The sequence below is a fragment of the Grus americana genome, chromosome 2 (assembly GCF_028858705.1).
Source record: "Grus americana isolate bGruAme1 chromosome 2, bGruAme1.mat, whole genome shotgun sequence".
NCBI lineage: Eukaryota > Metazoa > Chordata > Aves > Gruiformes > Gruidae > Grus > Grus americana.
The window spans coordinates 124,371,807-124,388,769 of NC_072853.1; the positions used below are offsets into that span (position 1 = coordinate 124,371,807).

General features: G+C 42.1%; 1 protein-coding gene across 2 annotated transcripts in view; it reads left to right on the forward strand.

The window, feature by feature from the left end:
- Positions 1-16,963, forward strand: part of GADL1 (glutamate decarboxylase like 1) — a 132,693-nt gene that overhangs the window by 38,642 nt on the left and 77,088 nt on the right. The window contains exon 1 of one of the 2 annotated variants that reach the window (XM_054818277.1): positions 8,963-9,055. The exons of the other annotated variant lie outside the window; for it this stretch is intronic. Coding sequence (XP_054674252.1) covers positions 9,049-9,055 — 7 coding nt within the window. The 5' untranslated portion in view covers positions 8,963-9,048. Of the gene's footprint in view, positions 1-8,962; positions 9,056-16,963 lie in introns of those variants that run through there. 2 annotated transcript variants of the gene reach the window in all.

Consider the following 16,963-nt stretch of genomic DNA (forward strand, 5'->3'; position numbering starts at 1 on the left):
GCAGTGCACAGGCTCCAGTTCAGCTATTCAGCTGTGAATGTCTTTGCTAAAGTAAAAATGTGGTCAAAAACGGTCAAAAAAGCCCTCTTGTTCACAGTTCTACTATTGTCTCATTTGTTTACACACTGCCATTTCTACACTGGAAACTCTAGTTTCTTTCTTTATTAATGTACTGATCCTATTGTAAAAGGTCTGGAGGTACCCACGTCAAAACCCTACTGCAGAACAAAGGTTATGCTATACTTGTTAAGTACCATATCTTATCTTATATCAGTGCCTTTTTCAGGTAGACCTGTTCCTAGTTTTGCCTCAGCTCTATCGGTAGAAGCAGCTGGTGCTTTTCATGGGTGTCATCTTTGGAGGAAGTGGTCTTCCTAGCCCTTAAAAAGCAGAAACAGGGGTTAGTGTTTCAGCAACAATGATAGGCTTTTCTCCTAGTCAGGGACTGGGACTTCCCTTTCTTTTTGCTGTGGAACAATTTTAAATCACTAGCCTGTTCTCAGTCTCAAAATGTGAAATTTACTCGGTGTGCAGGGCACTACGCTGGACGTAGGAGATGGGAGTTCAGATCCTTGCTCTCTCAGGAGTGTGGCAGGTGACTTTCAGCAAGCCACTGGCATTGACTTGACCTTTCTATACACTATATTGTCTGTATGGAAGTTGTTTTCTTCAATCTAACAATAGGGACTTTTGAAAAGTTATGTAAGAGTTGAAGATACTGAGAGGAGTGAGCTGCTTAGCATAATTCTTGTCATGAGAGGAGCTTATATTTCTTGTTTATCTCCTTTGATCTCAGAAAAGATGCTTTGTCACAAACCTTTTTCCTCACTATAAAAGAGTTGCTGAAGAAATAACTGAAAAAAAAAAAAGTTGCAGACATTACTGATATGCGTTGCACTGTGCCCAACTCCCAATCATCTCCGTTTCTTGGTCTTAAGTTTGAGTTTGCAAGGCCAGCTTGTCCTATTCATGGTCTGTTTCTAGGTGATGATGTAGTTCAGTGTTGTGAAAGCTATACAAAACCCAGATGCATCAGGACAGACTCGAATTGCAGTTGAATGTGTGTCCATTGGAACTAACTAGTCACTTCACTTTCTGCGGGGGGGGGGGGTTAAATACTAAAACCACTTCCAGTTATCACAATAACAAGGTTTAGCATAGCTGTGCTTTGTAATCAACAGTGTACAGACAGACAAAAGGGCCACTGAACTACTTAATTTCTACCTCTGCTAGCATGAGAGAGATGACATAGGCCAGAAGTGCCTTCTAGTTTCATGTAGCTAATACTGTCCTGAAGAAGTTAGTCCTCTCTCTATTACTGCTTCACTTCTCCTGAAAGATGGAGGAGTAGTAAGCCACCTAACTGAAACTGGCTCTCTAATCTACATGCAGTATTTGCATTATTTAAAACATGTTATCATTAAAAAAATACTTTGTTCTGGGTGTGGGCTAGTGACATCTCTTTGCCTTTTGCCTGTGCCTAGTTTCTGTATCCCAGCCATGACATCAACTATTACAGTACCTGCATATAGCAGATTTCATTTTACCTCAGACTTCTTTAGCCGTAACACTTCTTCGCACAAATACAAGAAATAGTACTCATTCCAGTGAGATTGAACAAGGTCACATCAGATATGAAGATGGCTCAAGCTTTTTTTTTTGTCCCCAAATGCACTTTCATGATGCTCAACGTACATTATTTGTACACAGAATTTTACATTTGCCATGCAAGTGAGAGTTGGGGTCATTTCATTTGCAGAACCCACAGGCTCCTTTTTTCTAAATAACACTGCTCAGTATGATTCTGAAATTGCCTGCTGCTTTGCATCCTTCTGAATGTTATGTGGTCCATGACTCTTGTTTGGCAAGAGGACAGAATTCATATAAAATCTGTCTTGAATCAATACAGACTTCATTCTTTTCCTGAAGTTTACAGGGACAGGAGGCTCATGCATTAGCCCATCTTACTTAATATGGTTACATGCTCTGGAAGACAACGTAGACGTGTTCCACTTACACTCTGCGGTATCTGCCTCCAAATGGTACCACCCAATGCCCTGCATTGGACGAAGAGTAGACATGTTTGAGTGCATTTCTTGGGCTCATGTTCCCTCCTGGTGGCTGCAAGTTACAAAGAAGATAAATCCCGATTCTAGAAACAATATTCATGCCTTTTATTTTATGGCTTGCTAATGTGTTAATTACAGCTTTTCCCCACAAAGGTATTTCAGGATGGCATATACTTAGCCTGCTCAAAATTTCCTAGTTTTTATTCTTTTGGAAAATGACAAGATATTACTTTTTAGGTAGGGTGGCAAATGTGCAAGCTACTTTATGTGGAAAACCAGGTATATAGGGTTTTCTTAAGGTTCCTGCACTACGAAATGTAAAAGTGGAGAACTTGCCCCATCTCTGCTTTGCCACCACTAATGTTGTGCTCTTCAGAGCTTATTGTCCAAAGAATATCTAGTGAAGCCTGATTCAAAAGTATCTATAAAAGAATTTGGAAAAGAGCCATTGTGGGAGAGTCTAATTGATGCAGCTGACTGATGAATGAAACCCTGTCTTTTTACTAATTGCATCTTCAATTTTTGTAATCTCCATACGTGGATTTTTATCTCCTAACTTCCAAGATAAACTAAGGACTGATCTTTCCTCTGTTCTGCTGGCACGTATGACCATCTGTTACAGCCCTGTGCACAACAGCATGCTGGCTGCGGCAGTGCGTAGCTCTGTGTGGGCCACGTGCCAAATACCCAGCCTTGAGGAAGAGTCTGCAGCTTGCCTTGAGCATTGGGTTACTTTTGCTACTTCTTCAGCAATATCCAAGCTTGCTAGTTTAAAGATAGCTCATACATGCCCACACCAGCCGCAGTGACCACAGTACAGCAGTATCTGGTGTTTCTTTAATTTTTCTCTATCCCTCCTCTGTGATCCCCTTTGTCTTTCTGTGCTTAAAATAGAATGTTAAGATTTTTGCATTACAAAAAGAAAGGAAAAGAAAAAAGCTATGTGCACTTTTAGTATATTTTTGTTTATTAAAAAACATCAAGTACAAACACATAATAAGGATGAAAACACCTTGCTTTTATTAGCCATTTTTCCCTAGGCTTCTCTGTCTAGAACACAATGAAACAGGCAAATGTGAATTATATGGCTATCAAAAGATTTTGGTAATGTTATAAAACATAAGAATAGTCGTCATCTTTGTAATCAATGAGATCTTGATATAAAATTAGAATTTGAGATTTGAAATATCCTCATTTTTTACAATTCTTCAACACGATTTCCTTATTGTTTCTGCTCCCTCTTTTGTCTGCCTGATTCAAATAGGAAACAGAAGCCCTGCTCTAATCAGTTGATCGTCCTATTTTTAATTTGCAGGAGTGATTTAATCCCTCAGAATTACAGAAGGGGCAAGTGACTTCATAAACCTGAGTAATGAGATTTGTTAAGCATTATTTTATCATGAGGATCTTTCCTAGAGCACATATCTACCCCAGGAAGATATTTGATTAAAACATACTGGGTGAAACAGTATGCCGATTCCGAAATCCTGCAAGGTTCTTCCTCCTATGAGGTTTTAAATTCTTTCACCTCCCATCAAAACAATCATTAGAGGAGGGATATGACATGACTTCATTTGTCAGCATTGATTGAAGGAGAGTATAGAAAATGTATCAGTTATTCAAGAACAATATTACAATTTTGAGATCAGGCACCTCAGGTAGTCTACCCTTTATTAAAGTATGTTGCAAGGCTTCTTTTATTAAACATGGGAATAACAACAGTCAGATCTGTAATTAAAATTATTTACTTGAATCAACAAAAGTCACTCTTGAAAGGCTGCATGTTCAAGGGTTATAAATAGCCCTATTTGGATTCCCCTGTGTTTTTTGTTTTGGGTTATTTTCAAGAATATACAAATGTGATTTAATAGATTTAAATATGCAACATGGGTATCTAAACTGGGTCGATGAAACCGTGAAAGATTTGCCAGCAATTTGAGTGAGCTTCTGTTTGAGCAGCAAGTGGGCATAAAGCTAGTAATGTGAGGTTGCCACAGGCCTGAGCCGGATGTCCAGCCCAGGCCTGTGGTGGAGTGGTGGGACATCTTTTCAGTGCCTCTGCCTCTTTTAGGCTGGTGTTATCTCCTGCTCATCCTGCCCCTGGCACCAGCAGCTGGGACAGCAGTGGGTTCTGGTTATTTGCCAGCTCCTTGGCCTGCCTCCTAAGAGTGCAGAGACTTTTGCTGCTTGTGAACTGTGCTCTCCATGCTTTCCTCCACCTAGACTTTTCATAGAATATGCGATGACCAAAAGAAGATATGGTCCATGTGTGTCTCAAGGGAATGACATCTGATCACCTCTGATATGCAGAATATAATCTCCAGAAGGTGTCCTGTAGTCATATTTTGCTGCTTAAATACAGTATTCCTTCTGCCAGCTTTGTTGTCTTTGCTGACGCCTTTAGGGTCTGAGCCTCACCTACTGATGTTTTGTTGTTTTGAGCCTTGATGCTCTGAACAATGTGTTTTGCCAGCCAGCTAATGTAATATTGTTCCTTTGAAGGCATCAGATGCTGCAACTTGAGAGCCTAACTACTTCTTCACTTTACTGTATAGAATGATCAGTCTTCACCTTTGGTTGGCCTCCAGTAGCACAGCAACATTATTCCTCTAGGCATCAAAAAGGTAATGAATGCCCTTCAACCTCTTAATGCTTTTTCTTCCCTGTCTCAGTTACCTGCACCAAACTACTAATGTCTGAGTTCCATAGGTGATGTTGATGCCAATAGAGGTAACCATGACACTTCAATTATTAATGCCCCAGGATCTGATTTTCACAAGCACAGGGATCTTGCAGCTTTTGTTTACTCCATTTGGAATTGGGAATTCTTTGTAATTCTAAAAATGAAGCCCACAGCTTCCTCTGGGGAAAAGACAGAGAAAGATCCAAGACCCTATTTTATGCACCTTCCAGGTAAGATTTGCAAAAGTATCTGGTAATTTTGAAAGCTTCCATCTTTAAGACCATCTAAAGGGCCTGGCAATTTTCTAATAATTTCTAAAAAATTAGAACCATTCACAGGGTGTTAAGGTTTGCGTACCAAAATTAGGCAGCTCAGAATCTTTGAGTCTCTTTTGGAAAAAATTGTTTTCTTGTTTGGAAAGCACCCTTGTTTTGAATTTTGGGGTAGTGGAACTGAAAAAAGGTTTACATGCCGACTCCAAAATAAACTCTCCCTCTCCATTCTTTCTTCCTTCAGTTAAGGAATGTATTATTATTCTACTGTTCTAACTATTTGTTTATGGCCATTGGTTTTCTGCATAGTTTAGAGGAGGTTCCTCACTTGATGAAAAGGTTGTGTCTTCATACAACAAACTTCAGGGAGAGGAACAGGTGATGAGAACAGAAAGGGCACCGACATGAACATTGCCATATCAACTTTGTGAGCAGAAGAGAGAAGAAGCAGGTTCACATCCTAGCAAATACAACAATTTAAGAAGAATGTTACTTCATTAATGTTTAAATGGAGTTCTCAATAGTTTATGTGCAACACAATTCAGTTGTGTCGTCCTGGCTGCTTTCAGAGAGGTAGGTATTACTTGTCAGTGTCAAACCTTTTAGTCTTCATTGCATACCACTGCTCATTATGGGGGATCATAGCTTCAGGTGAGGTAACTCGATTCATTTATGCGCAAGCTGGGCAAGAAACCCATAAATATTTAAAACTGATGTATATTTACTAGTGTAATATTGCATATAGAATTAGTTGTCTAGTTTGTCTGCCAGCATTTCAAAGCTTGCAGTTTAATTATCATGTTACCTAAGTCTGATGGCCAGTGTTTTTTAATGGATTCATGCTTCTGCCCTTTCCTTCAGCATCTCCTTAAGCTCTTCTGAGCTCCTCTGCGACCCAGATGAATTGAAATCTTGTCCGCTTAGTGCACTGACAAATGAAAATAGGTGACTAATGTTGATTGTCTTTTGATATTTCGTAATCTGCTTGCCAAGAATGTCTCATGTACTGCGAACATTTAAAATCCTACACATTCAGGGTAGTCACATTGTTCATAAAGGCTGATTGCAGCCAGTTGACAAAGAACATTATCTTGAGCAGATGCTCACCGGTAGCCACCCCTTCTTATATTTACTATTACAAGAAATAATGACGTAAGATCACAAATATGTCATATGGTCTGATCTCCTCTGTATCCTATGTCATTAGATTTCAAGAATGTACAAGCACTAAGGGCAGTAACCTACATTTGGCTAAAACCTATCTTCCGGAATGACATCTTGTCCTGGTTGGGGGACATAAAACCATTAAGCATTTCTTTGTGCCCTTGTTAGCTTGTCCCACTGCTGTATTGTCACCTTAAGATGAAAAATTTTGTGTTTCATTTGAATTCGTCTGACATCAGTTTCCACCACAGCTTCTTGTTATGCCATTCTCCGCTAGGTTAAAGAGCCCTTCAGAATTCAGTATTTTTTTCTCCATAGAGGTACTTATATGCTGTAATCAAGTCAATCTTTTTGATACGACAAACAGATCGAGCTCTTTAAGTCTCACTTAGCAGCATTTTTCTTCAATTCTCAAGTCACATTTTCAGCTCTTAATCTGCCCCCTCTCCAATTTTTCAATGGCGTTTTTGGGTTTTTTGTTTGTTTGTTGGGGTTTTTTTCTCAATACATGGGCAGGAACAGAGTTTTATCTCTGGATATATCACTGATGAGACCAATCTTGTATACTATCTCCCCTACTTCCTACTCCCCTGATGCAGATTAACCTTCCTGTTACCAGTGTCAGAGTAAGCGTTTATGATGAGTTGGTGACTACAGCCCCTAAATCTTTTTCAGCAAGTGCCAACTCCCTCTCAGTACACAGCACCTTGTTACAGGGATTTAGTTATAGTAAATGCATTTTGTTTGACAAGGTCCAGTTTGCCACTCGATTCAGAGTACTTCATGTGGTTGCTTGGTCCTTATTACTTCTACCATTTCTCTCCTCTTTGTGTCATTTTCAGATGTGACCCTCTTTTCACAGAAACATACCCGTTCGATGAAGGTTCCTTACTGTCAGCTACTTTTTGTCATCAGTCATTTAAGCAAGTCTTAGTCAATTTAGTATGTGCTTTAATGATATCACAGGGTACTACATTTTCTTTCAGACTGTCTTAAAGGTCTAAATCATCAATATGCACTTAACCAAAGGAGCAATCTCATCAAAGAATGAATTTAGAGAAGTTGGATTAGACCTGGTCTTCATAAAAAAGACTGGAATTATTTCTGTTCTTTGAAATCTTTTTAAATTGAATCTGTTATTCCCATTATTATTTGGGGTTCTGATGTTGGCCTGTATTTTCCTGTCATTGCAATTGCCCTTTTTTGACTACTGGTATAACACCTTGACTACTGGTATAGCACCTCTTTGGAATTTCACAAGTAAAGTTTACTAAAACAGGTGAAAAAGCCCAAGTATCTACTCTGGAACTGGGAGTAAAAGTTGTCTCGAGTTTGCTTATAGGAGAATGGTCATGATTCCTATCTTTCTTAATTACTAGCAGGCTGGAGCAGTTCTTCATAGTCTCCTGGAAGTCTTACAACTACAGATTTTTTCCTGCCTATTAACTTCCCTTACCAATTTTTGATATTGTAACTTGTAATTTATAGCAATTGTAATTTACATAATTTCTCTTTGTTTCCAATTTTATTTCTAACTGCCACCTTTGAGCTTTTAAGGGAAAGTTACTGCCTTCTGTGACTGCCAAATCATAGTCTTTTGCCCATTTAATAGAGTCTTTGAGAGCTCCTCTTTCAGTGTTCTCACTAAGTGTTTCTTGCCTCGTGAGTTCCCCTTACTGTTTTTCTCAGTTTGTGGAAATCAGCTTTTTTGAAGCAGCAGAAATACGTAGTTTTGATTGGAGCTGTCCTTCATTTACCCATGATGAATGCAATCAGGCCACGATTGCTTGTTCCCAGGCAACTACAAACTTTTAATTTAGTGATATCTACCATTTTATCTATCACAATGAGGTTCAAATACTTATCTCTTGCAGTGTAAGGATATCTATTGGACTACAAAATTACCTTCTGCGAGTTGTGGAAGTTATTAATGACTTAATAGAGGCTGCTGTTGAAGCAAGAAAAGGGCTACCTTTTTTGTTTCCTCACAAACAAGGAAAGTGAGGATAGAACATATGAATAAGCGTTTAATTCATGCCTGAATATTTCACTGGCTTCCAAGTCTTTGCCAAACTTTAATCAGGCCTGAATTTTAAAGGAGGACATGAGCTTTTGAGGACTTTGGTAGGGAATTTTTGAATGCTTTCAGACCTTCCTGTGACAATACCACTAATCCTTTTTGTCAAAAAGAAAGCTTGTTTGCAATTTTATTTTTTTTTTAAAGGTAGCAATTGGAGGAAATAAAGGGGTGAGAATTAAGAAGGCCTGTGTCGCGTTGAATGGGGCTGGTGTCCTGGAATAAACTGGGATAATGAGGTCCATCACAACTCACTCGGAGGCCTTAAAATAGCCCTCAGCGGCCGGCGGTGCCAGGCCGCGCCCGGATGAGCAGCAGCGCGCAGGCAGGGTTGTGCGGGGCTGGCAGCCGCCCCGGGAAGGGTTCCGAGGTACCGAAGCACACCCTGTCACAAGCAGCGACAGCAACGAAACCCCGACTTCGGGAATAAGGGCAGCCCGCCGGTATTAAAAACTCCCTCCGTATTTATTGCGGCCTCCCCGCCGGCGGTTCTCTTACACGGGGAGCAGCCGAGTAGGAAAACGCGCCCGGCTGCTCCCCCCTTCGGTGCGCCCGGCCGTGCCCCATCACCCGCCCCCCGTCGCCGGAGGAGGTGGCTGGCGGCGGGCCAGCGGTGCCGAGGGTATTAATAGGCGGCCCGGAGGCAGCGGCCGGGCGGCTGCGGGTGTGCGGGGCGAAATCTGCGGGGCTCGGCTCGGCGCGGGAGCGGCCAGGGCCACGCCGGGGAGGTGCCGTGCCTCTCTTCCCCTCCGGTCCGCACCCGGCTCCCACCGCGAAGGCGAGATGGAGGGTAAATGCTGCCGCGGCTAGAGCCGCCTTCTCCCTCCTCTCTCTCCCCCTGCTTCAGCGGGGCTGCAGCCCCCGCCCGCCACTCCTCAGACTGCGGCCGCCGGGGCGGCGCCCTCTCGGCCGGGCGGATGGGCTCGGGGGAGGCAGGAGGAGGGGAGCGCCTCGCTCTCTGCCCCGCTCGGGGTTTTTAACCCCTCTCCTTGCCGGCCGCCGGCTTGCGGGGGCTCCCGGAGCCTCCCCGCCGCGGCTACCGCCGTGCCCGGGGAGGAGAGGGACCCGGGGGCTGAAGAGGGAGGCAGGGTCTGTTCGCAGCCGAGGTGGGGAGGGGTAGGGCTCCCACCGGTTCGGGAACTTCCCCGGTAACGTGTGGCGATGAGCAGAAAGGCTGCCTGTTGAATACCTATCTATAACCTCCTTTTGTTAAAGTGCAGCAGTAACATAGCCAGAATGGTTTAATAAGGCATAGAGTTTGCAACAATTATTAGAAAAGTATTGCAGCACAGTATTTTTGTTGAAATAAATTATCTTTAAAGAGTGGTGCCTTTTATTTATTTTAATTTTCTTTCAGGCACCAGAATAAAACAGGCATGGCAATATGTTGATTTGCTTTGGAGCAAAAGGTCTCAAGAAGGGAGAAGTTAATCCTATTTTATAAATGTATTATAAAGTTAACTTGTCTACCTGCATTAACAGGAAGGCCTTGCATCATTATGTAATGAAAAATAAAAGACTATTTGTTTATGAAGTTGTCAACAGGGATGACATATGGATAATAGAATAATGAGGCTTCTGTAGAAGCTTGGAAAATGAGAAGAGGCTAAATTGTGGTATGCTTAGGCTTTAGGTATGCCGTTATTTGCAAGGTTCAAAAATGAGGAAGTCCTTGATCTTGTGGGTTGAAACTGGTTGCTAAGTCAGAAAACAGTAAAAGTGTTTGCAGATGGCAGTCCCCCTTCCCACAAGATCAATAGTCTTGATAAGAGTTTCTCCACTTATCCCAAATTGGGAATCTCTTACGAAAACAGTCAGAAAAGCGTGGGATCTAGTAGATTTTACCCTAAGCGTGGATGAGACACTTTTGAAAAAGTTTTTACTGGCAGTCTCCTAGCTTTTCTCCAAAAATGCAGTCTCTTTCATTCATGGGTGACCGAAGTTATTAGCACTCTACTGGTGGAAAATCTCCAAACAACAATAATATATTTGAAATTGAGAGAATATAAGAACTCCTAAACTTAATATTTAAGGACAGTGATTCCCTTTTTCTTAACTTGCTGTAAATTGAATGAGCTTTGTAAAGTTACATGACAACTCTAGTATGGAGTAGATATGTTCTAGACTGCACGGTAGCTTAAGGCTGTACTGTACAAGTAGCAGCAGCACTACCGTACGAATGGCAGCAGCTCCAAAAGCGATTCCCTTCAGATGTAGCTTATCTTAATACCCTCTGCCAAGACAACACCAAAGATAAGCTTCTAGTGGTCAGTAAGACCAAGATCCTGGTGTTCCCTTCAGCTAAGTAATAGTTTTCTTGTTGAAATATTGCCCAAAGTATGCTGCCAAAAGTCTAATTTCCTTCCAAATCCATTGGCTTGTGCTGGTTAAGACAAAATGAGTCTAGCGATAAGATAGTCCCTACCCTTGTGCTGCAGGTTTTTCAGTCCCTCTACCTTCCTCATGAGTAGCATCTATAACTTCTGGCTACTTTCTTCTCATCAGAAATTCTTCAGTCTCCCTGTTCCTTCTTCTTCCCTTTACCTTTGGTGATTTGCTGTGTTTTCTGTCTGGTGAATGAACTTCACATCAGTGTGGTGGTGAAGGAAGCTGGGCTGCACTGTAGCCTTTGCTGGGGATGTTGATTGTAGCCTGATTATTTGTGGATTTAGGTGATTTGAGATCTGAGGAAAGATTGTGCTCCTTATGCAAAGCCATATGAGGGTCAGGTTCTTGAGGTGGTAAGGTCGTTGCTGCCTCCTCAAAGCTTTTTTTTCTAGCAAGTATAGATCCACACATAAACCCAGATCATTTCGGGCTAGTATGTGCAGTCTTTCTCCTTTCAGTACTGATTTTATGTGCTCTTAGCTGCATCGTGTTAAGGCTGTATGGGAAAACATCTGGGAGACAAAGACTGAAGGGTACTTGCCTGTTGCAGCAGCAGCATTGTGTTTGCTTTGCACAGCTGGAGCAGCTGGTAAAGTGGACGCAGTTGCAGCGAAGACTTGGAGGTGTTTCCCAGTGCATAGAGTTATCCTTGCAGTGGCTGCTGTGGCCATGAAGGCCGTGGGAGCGCTCTTGGGCAGTGACATTGATTTTTAACACCCTTAACATATCCGAAAGTGAGATTCATCTTGCTTTTGCTAACTGAGCCTAGTTTCTCTCAGACATTATCACCACTGTCCGCGAGGGCAGCCTTACTGACTGTGCAGGGATGGGTAAGAGGATTCTTGAGGCTATGCCTCCACTAATACAAAAGGTAGCAAAATCCCGTGTGTGAGTGGGGACCAAGTTGTAGATTCCTACTCCTAGCTGCAGAAATGGGTCTTGACTGCATATATCCTTCAGTCATTTGGCATTAGGGTAGCTTTCCAGTGCTCTTTTGGCAGGGAGAAAGCCTGGTGAGTTCTGTACTTGGAGAAAAAAAATAGGTGAGATGTTCCATTGTGGGGTATAAACGCTGAGTCTATTAAGCAGAGTCTCTAGCAAGTTGTTACTAGCTCATCAAGTACAACAAATAGAGCCGGAGCTGGAAACCACAAGAGGAAGGAAGCAGCCAGCATTTATGCAATATGCTGCTTAACTTCTGAGTTGCTGGCTGCTCAGTGTGTATATGTTAAATTTGGGGTGTTATGTGGTTTGCATCTGCCAGCAGACTGGGGAGATGGGTCAGTCAAACATCTATTTCATGTAAGATATTGCTGCGTTGCCATCTCAAACAGGTGTAATGTGAAGCGTGGTAAAACGTACTGGAAGTTAGGGTGACTGTAAGGCTCTGGTAAGGTGACACTCGCGTTAGTATTTTGGTCAGAGCAGAGGGATAGGATCTCTCTTGTGTCTTAAAATCTGATCTGATAAAAAAGATACTAGGATCTTTGCTAATATCACTTCATCAGAGGAAGGGAAACATAGGTTTGCAAGAAATGAAGTTTGCGTCAAATAAAGCCATTCTACGTGCATGCATTCATTGTGCTTTAAAATTAATAAGAATTTTCTTGGCAGTTAATGAACATCTAGTGAAGAAGCTTAATTTGACATTTGAGAAGTTCAATAAATAATTTTTCTTTCTTGATTAAGGCATCTTTTAAGCTGTCACTTATACAACCAAGAATTGTCACTTTTTAATGCACTGGGAGATCTTGTTGCATACTGATTCAGCTATTATTGCCTATTAAACAGTTTAGATTTCACGTGCCTTAATTTTCCCTGCTCTTGATTATTTTAAGTAGCCTGCTTCTATAAAGACCGTTTGCATTTCCATAAGCCTTTATTACATGTTCAAGACACAAAAAATACATGTCTTTGTATTTCTCTGACTTTTCCCTCCACTGTAGTCTGATTTGGGATAGTCAGTCCTAATGCTCATTCCAAATGTTTACTACCTCTTCAGGCTTTGTAAAAATCAAAAGTTAAATTTCTTATGGTCTTTTTTTGCTTTGTCTTGTGTCACAAACTGTAGAGGTTGTTGGAGGTAGTTGTTTGTAAAGCATTGATAGCTCAAGGATACTCAGCAGGACATGGTTAAATTGAGGCCAATTTCCCCCTTTTTTGTTTTCCCATCTGTGCACACAGGTTATCTTATTTTAACATTAATGGGGTTTATACGTGTGCAATGAGGGAGTAATAAATTTAAAAGGCAAATGGCTGTTGCTTTGTGGCATGTCAGTGGAGGTTGTTTCTGTTGATAATTATCAGGACTAGTCTACGGGTAATAAAAGGTGACTTTGACCTGGTTCAAATGTATCTACGTCCATCTCTGTTACTGTTTCTTAAGTATATGTGATCCTGGCTTTTTTTGTGGGTTTGGTTTTTTTTTTTAAATGAAAAACTTGTCAAGTGTCAGCAGATAGAAGTGTCTTTAAAGAAAAACTCACTGGACCAGAGCTTTTTTCAGTGCCATAAATATGATGAGGAAAGTGGTTCTTAGTGACCAAGGTCTTTTGTCAGTGAAGTAGCAATAACTCTACAAAGTAGCTGGTTAAATCTAGATAATTTGGAAGAGCTTTTGACTCTAAAGCTTGGATGTCCCTGCCCTCTGTCACTTCTCACCTTATATAAGCTGAAAACCCTTATAAACATGATCTTATCCATTGCAAATGTCAGGGTTTCAACAAGAAAGGTTGTCTTGTAAGCAGCTTGACGTCCCTCTGCTAGTTACACTGGAAGACAGCTTGTGTCTCATTGAGTTTCTTAAACTCCTTTTTCTCAAGCAGACCTACTCCATCGTTCAGGGATTATTGAGCCCCCTTTGGGGCTAATATATCATGTTCAAAAGCTGTTACACCTGCCTGAAGGGGAAAGAGCAAACAACAAATGTTGTAGGTACATGGTATTCGGTTGCAGTGCTGAGGCTGATCTCAAATGACTGATTAAAGTTTTGACATGGTCAGAAAAACCCCAACCAAAGGAAGTTATCCATCTTCTGCCTGCCTTAGAGGAAAAATGGAAGACTGGGATCACAGGTGCAGTCAGACTGCAGGTGGTTGTGGGGACTCTGTTTGGGCCTCTTTCAGCTGGGGCAGGGATCACACTGTTTCCTTGGTGAGCCCTAGCACGTGTAGCGTGGTCAGATCTGTGCTTCTGCCAGGCATCACCCAGGCTGCTGCCCTCGAAAAGGACTGCCAGGGTCTTCTGCTGGCACTTGCCACTGTGTATCGTCACCCAGCAGCTTGGCCTCTTCCAGCTCAGGAGTAGTTTCCCAAAACCACATAGGAAAAGCAAGGCAGGCGTGATCTGAAGTGATATATCCAGAGCTCTGCTGGGTCCCTCAGCTGTGTGACTGGTCTCTGCTGATCTGGCCAGCAACAATATAATGGTCTCTGCAAGGCAGCTTGCTCCATTTTGAAAGTGGATTAACTACTTTGCGATACGTAATATGCTAATGAATTAGTGAATGCCTACATAGGAACTAGTTCAGAGTGGGCTGTGAAGTTGCATCCCGATTTACTATGCACTAGCTTCCCTGTGTTAGTGACCAAGGGCATATCTCAGAGCAATGTTGCAGATGTGAATTAGTAAGCAGTAATTGGAAGTCCTTTGTAGGAAACAGAAAATATAGAAGTGTTTATGATGATAAGAAAAAGTGAAAGGAAAAAAGTTGGTTTGACTGTAACTTGAAGGTAGAGGTAAAACTTCCTAAAATGAAATTTGGACTTTTCATCTATTTTTACATTTTAACTTGTGCTGAATCCCAGAAAATTCAGTTTTAGTAAATTACTACTTTCTTAGTTGATTTTTGAAAGACTGGAGTTAAAAATTGTTTTTATGTTATGACTGAAAATATAGTTCTTACATGAAATTACAGCCTGTCGCGGACTCTCTTAAATCAAGTTGCAGGACTTCCATTTGGAAAAAGAACCCAATTGTATTTTCACTTAAATTTTTTCCAGTGGGAAGCAGTGAAATCTCAGGGATTCTTTATTTTCTATGTGGGTCACACATGTATTCGTCGCTTCTGTCTGAATTCAGCCTCCTGGAGTTGTTAACTTTGCTATCCCATGCACAGTGCCTGTGATTGCCTTGGATGTTGCACATATATTCACTTTCCCCCAGAAAAAGGAATGTTCATTAAATGTTCATTATCAATGTGCAACTTCTAATTAAAATAAAAGCCATTTTGTTTCTCAGATGCTCCCTACACTGTTGGCAGATGTTAAAAATTAGAACATGTGAGCTGAGAGAATCTCATTGGGGTCAGGGAGTTGGGATTTCCATTTCATAGTTGGCATCTGCCGTTTCTCAGTTTCTCATCAAGGTGAATTCCAATTCTCCGCAGCCTTTCTTCCTAATTGGAAATGTTACAGCATGAATCATTCCTGCAGTTACTCGGTTAGGGCACTGAGAAGTCATTATTAAATATTAACATCAGTTCCTGAGGTTTGGCTGCATAAAAATTCCCGATTCTTGTTTCTTAACATTTGTCTGCTTCTTTTATTATCTTTTTTAGCATATCCTGCCTAGAACTGTTGTGTATAGCAAGCAGTGAATGGGCACAACGTGTCATGAGCATTCAACTAATAAAGGTGCCTCCTCAGGACTCTGGAAGCATCTCTGAAAGCAGAACCTCTGTCCTAGCACGGACCTTGCATTCCCTGTCAGATATTCCTCGCTGGGGCTCCTCTCCAGGTTTCTCTCTCTCCTCCCAACCTTTCCTTTCAGAATGGGAAATTCAGGTGTGGGATGGAGCATAGGACCCGTTTGGAGTACTGTTGCCATTCAGTGCTAGCAGTGTGCTCAGAGAGTCTATTGAGGAGCCTCTGAGCCCGGACACAAGCACTTTGTTTTCCTCGGGTCCTGCTCTATAAAGGTCACTTTTGCATTTTCACAGTCAGAGGGTTCCTGTGTGTGGAGGCTGTTACGGACCGTCTGAAGGGAAGCACCCAACTTGTTCCCTATCCACAGGCCTTGTTCATAACCCTGCAAAACAGAGGCATGTCGTACAGGGGCAATTGCATGAGCCCTACCGTACCTGTGCCTATTTTCTTTCATGTGGATGGCTTTCCCAGGATACCAAATCAACTTGTATACTGGATTCTAGGAAACTTGCCTCTCCTTTACTCGGCAGCAGGCCTGGGAAGTCAGTTTGCTAAGAAACAATGTATTTTGCCTTAAAACTGGAGTGGCTTCGCTTCAGTCATTGACAAAAAGCGGTGATTAAAGAAACAAAAGTGTACTTAAAGATTATGTATGCCATGGGACTGTATTGGGTCTGGCCGAGATGGAGTTAATTTTCCCCATAGCAGCCCTACAGTGCTGTGCTGTGTACCGGTAGCCAGCAAGGTGTTGGTAACACCCCAGGGTTTTGGCTACTCTGAGCAGTGCCGGCACAGCACCGAGGCTGTCTCTCACCAACATTCCCCCCCTCACCAGCAGGCTGAGGGTGGGCAAGATCTAGGGACGGGACACAGCCAGGGCAGCTGACCCAAACTGACCAAAGGGATATTCCATACCGTATGACGTCTGCTCAGCAATAAAAGCTAAGAGAAAGAAGGAGGAAATGGGGGCATTTGTTACTTATGGCATTTGTCTTCTGGAGCAACCGCTATGTGTACTGAAGCCCTGCTTACCTGGAAGTGGCTGGACATCGCCTGCTGATAGGAAGCAGAGAATAAATCTTTTGGTTTTTTTCCTTTGCTTCCATGTGTGGCCTTTTGTTTTTGCTTTATTAAACTGCCTTTATCTTGGTCCACAAGGGTTTTTTCCATCTTATTTTTCTCCCTTCCCTGTCCTGCTGAGGAGGGGAGTGATATAGCGGCTTGGTGGGCACGTGGCATCCAGCCAAGGTCAACCCACCACAAGGACTCGAATAACTGCGTAGTACGGCACAGGTTTGTGTTTTAATACTTTGATACACGATACGGCACCACAGTAATCCATTAAACATGGTGGTGTGGAGTCTTGACACTGAAGTTCACTTGTTTTCTTTTGCTGGACACACTGAAAGAAAATGCTGAGGTCATCTGAAATAAGAACAATGACTAGATCATACAGGATGAGAAACTTAAAATTTGTTTCTGATTAATGCTGGCAATTATTACTGCATTTGTTACAAGGCAGATATCAGCCTTTGGTCAAAACCAGCCTTTTGGATTCACTGAAATAGTCAGTGGTGCTAGTGCAGTGTAAACTGAGCAGTATTGGCTCCGGCATTCAAGCACAAGCTACTCTTTCACAACCACCCCCTTCTGTTTCTGCCTTT